Genomic DNA, 13,338 nt, shown 5'->3' on the forward strand with positions numbered 1-13,338 from the left:
GCACATTGCCCTGTTGTAGACTTTTTTTTCATCACCGCCTTCTAAATGTTCACGTTTCACGTCTTTTTTTCTTTCTAGCTGTAGTTGGTATAACTCCCTCTCGGGGCTTCTCCTATAGAGAAGAGTCGCAGCTTCCATTCTATTCTCTTATCTCTCCCAAAAGGATAGAAACTCACAATCGTTGGGTGTCCACCAAGGGCCAGCCTCAGGACTCGTTGCTTTGCACACACGATCATGGTGAACCCTCCCGACCAGCCCGTGACACAGGCGTTACACTCAGTGTGCTTTGAAGGCGTAAGGAAGCTTGCTCGCGTTCATGTGGTTCGCGTGGGATTCCAGCCCATCGTTATTTCTGCCTCTGAAACACGTGTCCATTTTGTTCCACCAAGTTATCTTTGAAATGGCTTTTTCAAGGTGCCAAGGGATTACAATATGATGCTCCATCCACTCTAGAAACTGTTGCCCATCTTTTGTCCCCCACCCCCAAAGCCAAACAATTCATATGTTATTTCCAGTGTCTTTTGTTAGTTGATGGAGTAAGTCTTTGGAATGTTCCACCAGATTATTTTCATGTCTTTACTGTCGCTTCCACTGAGCTTTCTTCACCATCTCTGGATCCTCACTGGCCAATGAGAGGCCTGCATCCTCTTAAACAGAGGTTGGCGGAAGGAGGGGCCACCGTGAAGGTGGCTTCAAGGGACCCCGGTGGACGAATGGGGTCTCCTTGTTAACACCATTGGCCTCTCATGGCTGTGGTTCGATGCAAACTTTTGCTCTTGTCTCAAGGCAGAGCCAGAGAAAGAGGAGTAGAGAGACTTAGCAGGAAGTTAGGCAAACAGTCCAAAAAAATAAAAAAAAAGAAAGAAAGAAAGAAAGAGCTGCCTCAAAAATCTAGAGAATTTAGTTATCTTACCATCAGGAAGGACAAGAGTCAAATGTGGTATCCCCCACTCTTGCTTCTAACCCACAGAATATACGCCAAGCAAGGCAAACATGGGCCCTTTAAAAAATGTGTTTAGACACAACGAGCTTCCCAGTGGCCTAACACTCTGGACTTGCCATTTCTCCCAGCAGACCTCTCCCTCCGTTGTTATTGTGGGGAGATTGCTTCTAAATGAAATTCCAGCACCTTCTAAATGAAAGAGGATGTATTAATAAAGCGCAGTAGCAAATCGTGCATATTGGAGATCTCCTTGCGAGCAAAACTATCTCATTTTAATGGCCTACAAACTAATGGAAGTCCTATTAGCATCACGTTGTCGACTCATCTCCACATAACCCCAAGGAATGCGTTTGTGAAGTCAGTCTCTGCACCTAGAACCCAGAGCTCCCTGGCCTTTTTTCTCTGTTTGCAGAATTTGCTTCCTTGACTCATTCTTCTCATTCGAGACTAGATTCTAGTCCATGTCGCAGAACAGTGTTGAAATGTGAATTCAGCAATATTTATAATGCAGGGTGAGGCTGCGTTTGAAGACAAGAGTTGTGCTTTGGGGGGGGGGGGGTGGATTTTCACTGAAAAGGACCCTCTAGGACCCGTAGAGCTAGAGGCAGCAGAGGAGCGGTGGAAGACAGGAGTTAAAAAAGTGTGAGTTCTGCTTTGCCTCTTACCCTACTTCTCTCCTGCCCTCTCCTCCCTCCATTTTTTGGGGGGAAATTTGGTTTGGTTTGGGTTTTGAGTCCCCCCCACCCCCGTGTCCCTGAGATATGATTGGCATGCAGGGCCAGTGCACTCTTCGATGGGACAGCCAACGGGGCTGAGCGTGGACTCGCCCGTAGATGCTCCCACTCCCCCGACACTCCGGTCCCCCGCTGGGGTCAGGCCCCGAGACCCCCATGCCCACGCTGCAGCTTCTAGTTTAAGCTGTTGCCCGTGGCCTAGATTAACCGGTTACAGTTTCAGAAATGTCGGGGCACCTGCTCATTGTTCTTGGAGGTCACTCCCCTTTACCCCAATTCTCAACCTCAAAGGGCTCACAGATGAGGGAAACAAGCTAGAAGGAAGGCATCCAAAATCATTTGGCCATCGGGACCAAGTCGCAGGCCTTGGGACTGCATCGCAGGCCTTCAAGGTCATGGCCTCAGAGGGGCCCTGCTGTGTGACTGGGGGGGGGGGGTGGACCCCAGGGTCTGTAGACGTGGGCCCCGCCTGGCAGCCGAGGGTCCAGTTCAGGGCCGGCCCTGCGATACCAGGCGTTCTTGCCGCAGGTCACAGTGCACCTTGGAGATTCCAAGATAAACAGCTGAGAACAAAGCTCAGTTCAGCTTCTGCAGACACCAAACAGGACACACGACCAAACAGCAGCTCCATTGTGCTGGGGGGTGGGGCGGAAGTGATGCCCTGGTGCGGGGCTCTATCGGATTTTAAGAGGACGGGGATCTGGCTGGGCTCCAGGCTCTGTGTGGCCTGACACCCACGCCGGTGCTCTGTTCCCCGATCCCCGGGTCCAGGTCAGCTCCTCACGGCCCCACAGCAGCTGGGCTGCTCAAACTTGCTCTGCTCTGCAGATTTTTCTCCCCTCTAAAATGAATACAATATGTTTCCAAATCTTCACCAGATCTTGAGAAAATGGGAACGGCCAGAGGATTTCTTTGGTGTTATGGTTGTACGGTTTCCCAGACTCGGGGGAGAGACGTGATTTGTGCTTTTCTGGCAATTGCGTGGCCTATTAATTTTTCCATAGACTTCCCAGTTTAAAACGAGGGCAGGCAGTGGAAAAAGAATGCAAACATTTATGTATGTGCTGGGGGTGTAATGAGGTCTCGAGCTTTCTGGTAGCCCGTTAACCGGAGCACTCTGCGAGCCCTCGCCGGAGACCACAGGGTACATACGGCAGGTGGGGGGGCGAGGGAGCTTGCAGAGGGGTCACTCTTGTGAGGAGACCCATACGTGGGCTCAGCTCTGACCCACAGTGTCTCCCGTTCGCCATTCGCTTCGCTGGGCCTCAGTTTCCTTTTCGGATGAGTAATGGCCACAGAAGAAATGCACTTGCAGGTCTTTCCAGTTCGGACTTTTTATACACAGCCCTTCTCAGAGATGAAGGGATGTTTGCGTGTCCGTTAAGTATCAAATGTCTGCTCTGCCCTTTAATGTTGGGATGCGATGTTTACAATCCAGAAGAAACGAAATGCCAGCTCTGCCTTGCAAGGAGAGGGCCACTCAAGGCAGCATCCCAACAAACGGTCCCAACAAGCGCATGTTAGAAGCCATGGGAATTTTTGTTGTTGTCAATGGAAGGGCAAGGTCTGATTTGCTTTAGATTTCTGGTTTTGTATGATTTCAGGGGGCTCAATCCTGACGGTTTTGAGTTAGTTATTTATGTGCCCGGATATGTGTCCGGTACCACTCGGGGGACAGAAGAGGAAAAGACAGAGGCCCTCATGCCCAGGGATTGACCCTGCCTGCGAGGCAGCAGGAACACGGAGGGGATATTGAGGCCACAAATAAGCAGCGTTTGCCAACAGAGTATAGCGCTAAAAAGCGCCGGGCAGATGCGTGGAGCTGAGAGTGCAGACCTCTCCTCAGAGCTAGGGGAGGAGGGAGGACATTTCTCAAAATCACACAAGTATTTAAATGCATATTATGAGGAGTGCTCCAGAGCCCTGGAATCCCCTGGAGGCTTTACTCCAGCAGATTGCCTGGCCCCACCTCCTCGGGGCTCACACCGTAGGCCTGGGTGGGGCCCAAGAATTTGCATCTCTAGCAAGTTCCCAGGCCAGGAAGAGCCTGCTCCCCCAAGGAAAAAACTGCAAGATGCCAGGAGAGTTTAAGACTGGGGAGTCCGGAAGGCCCCTCAGAGGAGGAGTCAGATGAGGAAAGAGGAGGTGGAGGGGCATTCCAGGCCAAGGCCCTGCTGTGGGCGAGGGCCCAGGGAGGAGGACCGAGGGGAGGGGAGGGTTTCCGGGGGACGGCTGACCTGGGCGGCCTGGGGCAGCCGGGGCGCGCTGAGGCCAGAGGAAGGCTTAAGGCACCAGACAAGGTGTGATCCGGTTTGGTGGGGGCATCAGTGTCTGTGGCCTGGCCCCCTCAGTCTCCTCTCTCACCTCCGGCTCCTCCAATGCTCTCCCCACCCCCACCCCATCCTGGTCCCCAAGGCCACATCCCAGCCACAGCAGTGGTGAAAACATAAAAAGAGCCTCTGAGCTCTCTCTTGCAGGCCACATGGCCCCCCTTTCACATCTGAATCCAACGAAGGGCACCACCCTTTGCATCTGAAAGGGAGACAATTTAGGGGAGGAAAGTGGGGATTCCCTAATTCTCAGCTGAAAGAGGGGGGTCCCCCCCGCTGTGTGCACACCTGGAAATAAAACAGCTTCCCAGTGGAGAACGGAGAAGGGTTAACCTAAAGTCGGGGGTGCGGGGGGTGGGGGGGGGCTGTGTCAAGAAGTGCTCGGGCCTCAGCAGCCAGCAGTCAGAGGAGGGGCGCATTTCGCAGAGCAGAGTGGTTCCCCAGCTTGAGACCGAGACAGGGGCCACCTCTCTTCGCAGGTGCCGCGGGGCAGCTGGCAGAGCCTGGGATCACTGTGACCTAAGGGCCGGTCTGGCTGGGTCCCCTTCGGAGCCTGGGGCAGGTAGCTGCGCCCCCGGGACCCGGGCGGGGCCACCCTCCCCGGCCACCTGCCTCTCACGGCCCTACCTCTGCGTGTGTATCTCGGTTCGGTGGGAAAGTCGTGATCCAGGCTTAGGGCCCCACACGGGAATTTCTGTCCTGACATTTTAAACTCGCAGCAGCTTTAGCCCTGGGACGAGGGCTTCCTAACGGAGGCATCAGCAGAGCTCAAGCTCCGGGACCTCAGGCCCCATTTCCTTCCTTTCTTTCCTTCTTTCTTTCTTTCTTTCTTTCTCTTTCTTTCTTCTTTCTTTCTTTCTTTCTTTCTTTCTTTCTTTCCTTCTTTCTTTTTTTTTCTTTCTTTCTTTTTCTTTCTTTCTTTCAATTCTTTTTTTCATTCTCTTTTTCTTTCTTTTTTTTTTTAAGATTTTTTATTTATTTATTCAAGAAAGACACAGAGAGAGAGGCCCAGGCCGAGGGAGAAGCGGGCTCCCTGCATGGAGCCCGATGGGGGACTGATCCCAGGACCCGGGGGCATGCCCTGGGCCGAAGGCGGTGGGAAACCACAGAGCCCTCTTTCTTTTTTTTTAAAGACTTGATTTATTTATTCATGAGAGAGACTGAGAGAAGCAGGCTCCCTGTGGGGAGCCCAATGCGGGAGGGGGGAGGGGACTCGGGGACCCCCAAGATCATGCCCTGAGCCCAAGGCAGACGCTCCACCGCCGCCGAGCCCCCCAGGTGCCCCATCAGGTCCTGTTTTCATTCCGTGTGTTGCCGCAGACAGATGCTGCCTGGGTGTCTCTGTGAAGGGAAATCCTTGCACCGCACTGGGTGGGGGGGGGGGGGGGCTGTCTTCCACCAAACGACTGGTCACTCCACAGCCTCCTACGTGTGTCACAGGCCCTGCAGAAATGTCTGTGCACCAGATGTTTCACGGGCGACCCCGTCCTCCACGAGGCACGGTTGGGGATTCAGAATCACAGTTGTGCTTTGCTGTTTTCAGCCTGGAGGTCCGCCTGCCTGTCCCTTGAGCCACGGCGGGGGGGCTTCTCTGAAGCTTTCCTCTCCCCTTCTTCTTCCCACAGGAAGCCTACGTGATGGCCAGTGTGGACAATCCCCACGTGTGCCGCCTCCTGGGCATCTGCCTGACGTCCACGGTGCAGCTCATCACGCAGCTCATGCCCTTTGGCTGCCTCCTGGACTATGTCCGCGAGCACAAGGACAACATCGGCTCCCAGCACCTGCTCAACTGGTGTGTGCAGATTGCAAAGGTAAGTGGAGAGGCGCGGGGGCCCTGAAAGTAGGGCAGGTACTTCGCTCGCTGCTCCCCTGCCCCCTCCCCCGGGGTGATGCGGTCGTGCGGGCGCCCCAATGCAAGGCAGCAAGGGGGAGAAATAAAGACAGCCGGAAAGTGGACAGGTGGGGCTCCGTCCTGGGAGAGCTACACTTGTGCGCGCGTGGGGCCCGTACACACAATGTGTGTTTTATTTTGGATCCAGTTGAATTGATTGCCTTCTGCATCAAATGGGGGCCTGTCCCCCTGCGTGCTGAGAATCTAATTGTTCGGCTACATCAAGGTAATATTCGCTTTATTAGGCGCTTATAGTGTGGCCTGCTGCTAGGGCATTTCTCTGGGGTTCTCGTGGGTGAATTTTAGGGTAGTTGAGGGTAGAGGAGGAGCTGTGGCTTCCACCCCGTCAGGCGGGATACCAAGGCAAGCAAGGGGGCTGAGACTAGGCTAGGAAGATCCAGAGGACAATGGGGCTGTGCCGACAGGGCAGGTGCTGGGTCCCCCCCCGCCCCGACTTGGCCCCCCGCAATAACAGGCTCGTTCCAGGGCGAGAGGCGGCTGACAATGCAGACAGTGGACAGGTGGCCCAGCCGCGGGCTGGGTGTTAGCTCCTCACGGGGTCCCCAGAGGACTTTTAACTCTCGTGCCAAGCCTCTCCCTCGGGATGCCGGCACCGCAGCGATTGTTAGCAACCCAGATGGCTAAGTCCTGTGTTCCCCTCGGTTGGCATGAGGCAGGTTAGTGGGCAGGCCCATCTCTGAGCGTGGGTGTCCTTGCGGCCGGCCCCTCCGCAGCGAGCCGGCGTGGAGGGCCGTGGAGGGGCCACGGCGGCCGCAAGCCTGACCACTGGGCCCTGCCCCCCCCCCCCAGCTGCGCTGGTGGCCCGGTCGTTCCAGCGCCGCGTGGTGTCCCTTCTCAGCCGCAGCCTTGGGGTGCTGCCCCCCCGCCAGTCCCCGGTGTTCTTGTCCTTCTCGAAGCCGTAACCCTGGTCACAGAACAGGGGCCTGAGTCACTCAGCAGCGCTAGATAGTGGCCCTGGAAGAGGGTGTGTGTGCGCCTCTGACGCCGTGATTTCCTGAAAATGCTCGTGATTTCTGCGTGTGCCTGGATCCGCGTCCCAAGGCTGCCACGGGTTGCCGCGGCCTGGTGGCTCACGACCGCAGCAAGCTGGCCACCCCCCGTCCTGGAGGTCAGTGCACAGCCAAGCCAGCCGGGCTGTGCCCACCTCCCCCACCCCCCCACTGCCCACGTCCTTGCCTTTTCCTTTCTGGTGGCTCCGGCCACCCCCAGGCTCGAGGTCCCCCCCCAACCCCGTCTCTTCCTCGGTCTTCACACAGCCTCCTTCTCTATGTCTGAGTCTAAATCGCCTTTTCTTTTCTCTTAAAAGACACTGATCACCCTGAAATCCAGGATGCTTTCATCCTACATCATTACCTGCTTGCACCTGTCATCCCCCCGAGGTTCCTGGTCGACATGAAACTTGGCCCGGTCCAGTCCGGAATAGGGGCTGGTCTGGGGGAGGAGGTGGTTAGCCCCAGGCAGGTTTTACTGAATCTGGAATTATTCCTGAAGATCTGCTCACCCCCTGACTCCTGAGCCCAGAAATTCTTCCCCCATACAGATAATACTGTCTTGCTTTGGTTGCTCTCTTTTCTTTCTAGCACATACTGCTGCCTGGGAAGATCTGGCTTATTTCCGTGTTTGCTTGAGTTTGTGCACAGCTGCCCCAACTGGACGGTGAGCCCAGTGACACTGGTGTCCTGGCCCGTCCCCACCCTGGGCAGGGCCTCCCAAGCTCTGCACACCTGCAGCCAGCTTCCCCGGCCGAGGTGGTCAGCATCTCTTCTCTGCTTATGTCGTGTCAGTCCACCGCTCCACGAAAGTGATGCTCCTCGCGATGGGGCATGTAGCCCCCGCGACTTTGGTCCAGCCCAGAAGCGTGCTGGCAGTTACAGCAGACGTGAGAGCCACATCCCACTTCTGTCGCTCGGTAACCACCTCAGGCAGGTGGCTGAGTCTTTTTTGTGCCTCATTCTTTGGCCCTCAATGAGGTTCCTCCAGCTGTCCTCCCGGGTACGAGGGTGACACCAGGTAGCCTCTGGGAAGCACCTGCCACTGGTGCCGTGCGCACACGGTGCTCACTGGATGTTCCCTTTCTCCATCGCTTTCCCCGCATTTTGGCTCAGTTAGGTTGGACTCGTGACTAAAAATCTAAGCTGAAACATTGTCTTAATCTAGTTCCGCATCAGCTTTCATTTATTAGAGCGGCATCAGGGTCCAGGTCCCCTCTCCTTCTGAGCTTTTTCTCTTCTCCTTTGAGACCTTACGTTTCAATCCACCCGACCACTGGTGTCTACAAAGATGGAAATTTATTTTAACCCTAAAAGTCAGCTTCTGCAGGCGAGGTGGAAAAAAACACACGGACCTCAATATGCCAGTGGCCACGGCAAAGAAGAATCCGTCTGTGCCTTGGAGTCACAGAAGTTCCCGAGTTGAGGGTCCGGGCCTGAAAGTTTTCCAGGGCAGTTCTCTAGATGGTTTCACTCACAACTGCAACCTGTTATTGAAATCCACTCTAGTGTCTCTTGCACTTTATTTCTCTTTACTTCACACTGAAAGCCTTCCAGATTGCGTCTCTTAGCTCTCCGGGGTAGATTTGCTTTCTAAGTCAGAGGAGAAACCCTTGCCCGCTGTATTTGAATCGCTGGAGTGATGGAGGGCCCGTCCTTGGAGGGAGGGGAAAGTAGTGGTTTCCTCGACCGTGAAGACAGAAATCTGCTCCTGGGTGAGTGACTTTTTATCCTAGTATCGAACAATTTCCTTTGTAAAAGTTGGAAGTGAGACTACCCAGAAACACTTAGTGGCTGACCAGAAACTGAACTCCTGGCGTTTTCAAAGTGGGATTTATTGACCCATAAATGTCCTGCATTGATTCACAAAGGCCTGGGCTCTCCTGGGAAGTTTTCTAAATATTGATGGAATGCTGGCCACTGTTATGCAAGTTTCTCATCCTGGCTGAACGGCTAAGAGGATAAATTCTATCACCTGGGCAAAAGGAAAAGAAAAGAGAAGTGAGTGGGCGAGGGAGGAAGTCAGGATGGAGTCAGGAAGGGCCTGGAAAAGCAGAAGAGAGCTCCAGGCCCTCGTCTTACAAGGTGACAGTGGGTTCTGTTCTCCCGTCTCGGGAGTTTCTGGAGATATTACCTGCTCCCCAGACAGAAAGATCCTGGCTTTCTAAGCTCCTGGCTCGTGGGGCCCTGGGTAGCTCCCACATGCTGGGATTTCATTGCTTCAGGAAGTGTATCCGCTTTTTCTGGGTACATGAGCCAGCTAGTAAGTCCCAAACTATATCAGATGGCACAGTAATGTCATAAAACGTTCTAATCAGAAAGGTCCTATCGTCCGATCAGCCTGTCACTTGGAAACGCTGCTATTGTGCCAGCATCTTCCCCTGAGACCATCCGTGCACATTATTACGACGTCCTGCCATCGATAAAGGCTCTCGAGACTGTGATTAATCTGACGGTTTCCCAAACCTTTGGGACAAAAGAGCTTGCTTATCACCTAGCCCAGATCAAGATCTCACAGAATTGAATTCTCAGGTAGTTGACGGAAAATGAGGATCCCTGCGATCCAGCCCTGGAGAGGTTTGGAGACAGATGGCAGGAGACCGAGGCTCTCTCTGACCACAACTGTATGTGCACCAAATGGTGTTTAAGGTGGTCCAGGAGATACAGTTTAATAAGGACAAACCTAAAAATTGTCAGTTCGAAGGATTTATTTAAGTGCACAGAATTACTTGGTTTGGCCACCTGTGTTCCTTCCTGAGTGCCCTGCTGTGAAGCCCATGTTGACAGACTCTACTGCAGTCGTAACAGATGAGCAGGGGGGGTAATGAATGAATGAAAATCATACCAGACAAGGAACTAGAAAAGGAGGTGAGGCTCACGATGCAGCCCAACGGTGCCGATTCACCGCCGGCCTCTGCTTCCATCCTCAGAAAGCAGGACTCATCGGAGCTGATTCCACCGCCAAGCATGATCAACACCTAGGCAACGAGACAGCTCAGTGACAAAGCCAAATGGCAGATCCATTACCAGGCTTTTCAGTTACTTGGATTATTTTTTTAAATCTATTCTTAAATGGCCCATAAAAGATTACAGTGGAATTGAATCAACCTGAATGGTCCCTGTGCAGTATGTCATCCAAAAGCCAGAAGTTACCGTGGTATTAAAATATCAAGAGTATCAACTTTTAGGTATTTCATTTAGTGAACTCTTGGGCATTCATTTGCCAGTGTTAGGAATTGGGTGAAATTCGTATGTAAAGAAGATGAAATTTCTTATCTCCCCAACTTACAAGCCAGTGAGGGAAACAGATCCACACAGCCAGGAGCGCTGCGGGGAGTGAGTGGTCAGAGCAGGAGAGCTGGGTACCTGGAGGCCTAGGCTCCCCAGGCCGCTGGGAAGGGCACACGGGGACCAGCAGGGGTCAGTTGGGGTGGAGGGGGGTGCTCGGTCTGTCAGCCAGGTGCCAGGTGCTGGGAGCCACCGGGGGTGGTAGAGGTGAGCAGGCAAGCCAGCCTGTGTCTTAGCCTAGAGAGTTCTGTGCCGGAGATGTGAGGGAAAGGCCCTGCCCCATCAGTGAGAGGTGACCATCCGGGTGGCCAGGATGCAGAGTGGCTCGGTGCCTGAGAGATGCTGAGGGCTGCTCAGGGAGGGAGGGCTGGGGAGGACGAGCGGAGCCCCCGAGGGGCCCTACAACCCCACACAAGGAGACAGTGTCACCACGAAAGCAAAGGGCTCTTCTCGGGAATCTATTTGTGATCAAACTCTCCAGGGGGTGGGGGTAGGGGTGGGGGGTGGCTGGAGTCCAGGTGAGGTGGGCTAGCAACCTCATTCAAGCTCACAGCCAATGGATGGGGAAGGGGGGTGACCTAGAAGGAAACCCTGACAATCACCAGTCCCTGTGGAAGACGCTCGCCGGGCCCCATCCTGCGTGCTGCGTGGATAAACTTACTTAACCATCTGATTAGCCCGCTTTACATACCGGGAAACTGAGGCACAGGGGTGTTTAAGTAAACTTGCCAGGCTCTTGAGCTAGTAAGTAGCACAAATCAGGATTGGACCCCAGGCAGCCTGGCTCCCAAGTCCACACTCTTGGTGAGCCTGGCTGCCCCCTCACAGGAGGGTGTTGGTGCCACACGAGCTGTCTGGGATCGGGAATTCTGATACTTTTGTGCCTCTTCCGAGGGCAGGAGCCCGGGGAGGGGGAGCCTACTATTGATTTAGCTCTGCCCAAACCATCTGCGGGCCCCCCACTCCCTGCTTGGTGCCACTGCTGTCTTCACGAAGTCATTGCTCCCCCCGACTCCTCCCCATGGCGGTTTATGAAACAGAACAGAGAGGGATCCCATTGCAGCCTCTCACCCTGGCCTCCTCCCAAGAGGACAAGACGCTGCAGCCCTCCGGAAAACGGAGACTGTGAACATCAGAGCCAGCCACCCCCAGGCCTTTCTTCTTCGTGGATGTTGTGCCAGAAAGATCTTTAGTATCCGTGTGAGGCACATCCCTGTGCTTCTCTCCTTTGTAACTTTGAGGTGCTCTTCAGATTCCCTTCGAACCTTTTAAAATCCATCCTAGCTGTCCTGGAGTAAGTAACAGAAATAAATACGTTGATTTAAATTAAAGCGATGATCTGAGAGGAATCAGGAAATGAGCTTCCCAGGAGGCCCTGGTGCTGCTTCCTGTGGTGTCTCCGCCTAGAGGGGCTCTTATCAGGCTCTTATCTTTGCGAACTGGTTAAAATATAACTTTGCTGGGCACTGAGATGGCCTTTTAAACTGCCTCTATGGTGTGGGACAGAGACTGATGAACAGGGTTTTATCTAAGCTCAAACGAGCCTAATCCTGCCGCCTCCAGATCCTCTCTGATTTAAACCCCTCTGGCTGATTAGCTGTGTGCTCCCCAGATGTAAAGGGCTCTTTCCCAAGCCGTCCCTGAAGACTGATATTCTCCAAAAACGTCACAGTGTATTAAAGTTGTCCTTTACAGACCCAAGGGGTGGAAGTGGGGCTCAGGTCAATTTATTAGGTTTACATAATGACATGGACTCAGTGGCACACGACCGAGGTGCTGGGCTGTGGGGTCTTTTGCTTATTTGGAGTTTCTTTTGACACCTCAAGCAGCCTTTGAGCCAGCAGGCAAGTTGCGCTTGGAGGCCCCAGCAGGAAGCAAGGGACCCCATAGTGGTCTTAAGGCCTCCGAGCACTTGGTCTGACCAGCCTCCGGCCTCGCGATGGCTCTCAAGGCTGATGCCAGGGCTCCAGCTCCAGAGGGGGCTTCTTAGAAGATGTGTTGGAAACGCCTGGCACATCATCATTGCTCAAAACAGTCACCTGCTACATCACTCCCTCATTCATTCGTTCGTTCATTCATTCATTCATTTTTCAACACTTTGGTGAAAATGTGTCCGGTGTGCAGGTTGTGGGGCGTTGAAATAAAAGAGGCCGAATGATACGTTTGAGATGGTAGTTAAACAAGGCTGGAAATTCCCTCTGAAGTCCCCCTTTGTGAACTCAGAAAACACAAATTTGAAATAAAGCAGAAGGGATAAGGCAAGGTTGACTGGTTCCCAAGTGTCCCGGACTTATCTGTCCCTATTACTCTGTGGATGTGCCTCCACAGTGCCTACTGCTGAGGACGTCCTTGGGAAATGGCTGAGGAAGCGGGGCCAGCGACACAGGGTGGAAGGAAGAAGAGAAAAACGGGTGAGAGAGAGAGAGAGAGAGAAGGAAGGAAAGAGAGCAAATGAGCTAATACAGCCTGGAATGCAGATGTTGCGCCTAACCAGGCAAGAGGCCAAGCACAATTAACCCGTTTTGAATGGGTAAGAGTGCACCGTGTTTAATAAATAGAGGCCTTACTCTTTTATAGGAGACAGGAGGATTGAGCAGGGTCCCAGGAAGCAAAGGAGAAGCGGAAGCTCATGAATGGAGCCCCCTGTGAAGGGCCATGGGGGGAGGTGACAGGGAGTAGGAAGTCAAGTTGGTCCTCTGTTTGGAGGAGTTCTCTGGGCTTCTGCTCCTTCCCTCTCAGCTCCCCACATGCCATTCCTAAATAATAATCCCTAATTTGGAAGCGCTGTGCCAGAGGGAACCTGCTAGTTTCCTCTTGAGTAGACGTGAGCCCTGCTAACCATATTTTGCAGCATCTGAGGGATCTTAGAAGGGGAACACTGAAATCAAACCGCATCATAAGCATTCAGGAACTTTCTGGATAATCCAGGGGAGAAGAGAGACATGGGAATCAATCATCTTAGTCCAAGGAAAGAAAAAGAAAGACCTCCAACATAGCCCCCACAGGCTAATTCTTGGTGGCATCTTCCTAAGATCCTAGTTTCCTCCGATCGTTAGTTTTGCTCCAGAAAGAAAGAGAGCTTCTGATTTCACCTCACTACGAATTTTCACCTAATAGCTCCGTGAAAGGAAGCAAAGAATTT

At 53.4% G+C, this 13,338-nt stretch overlaps 1 protein-coding gene across 3 annotated transcripts in view; it reads left to right on the top strand.

Annotated features, from left to right (window-relative positions):
• The window catches only part of EGFR (epidermal growth factor receptor), a 197,363-nt gene that overhangs the window by 169,733 nt on the left and 14,292 nt on the right, over positions 1-13,338 (top strand). For all 3 annotated transcript variants that reach the window (XM_038562623.1, XM_038562625.1, XM_038562624.1), the window contains exon 20: positions 5,633-5,818. In XM_038562623.1, the coding sequence (XP_038418551.1) occupies positions 5,633-5,818 (186 nt within the window). The remainder of the gene's footprint in view (positions 1-5,632; positions 5,819-13,338) is intronic.

This window comes from Canis lupus, chromosome 18 (genome assembly GCF_011100685.1).
Source record: "Canis lupus familiaris isolate Mischka breed German Shepherd chromosome 18, alternate assembly UU_Cfam_GSD_1.0, whole genome shotgun sequence".
NCBI classification, from domain to species: Eukaryota; Metazoa; Chordata; class Mammalia; order Carnivora; family Canidae; genus Canis; species Canis lupus.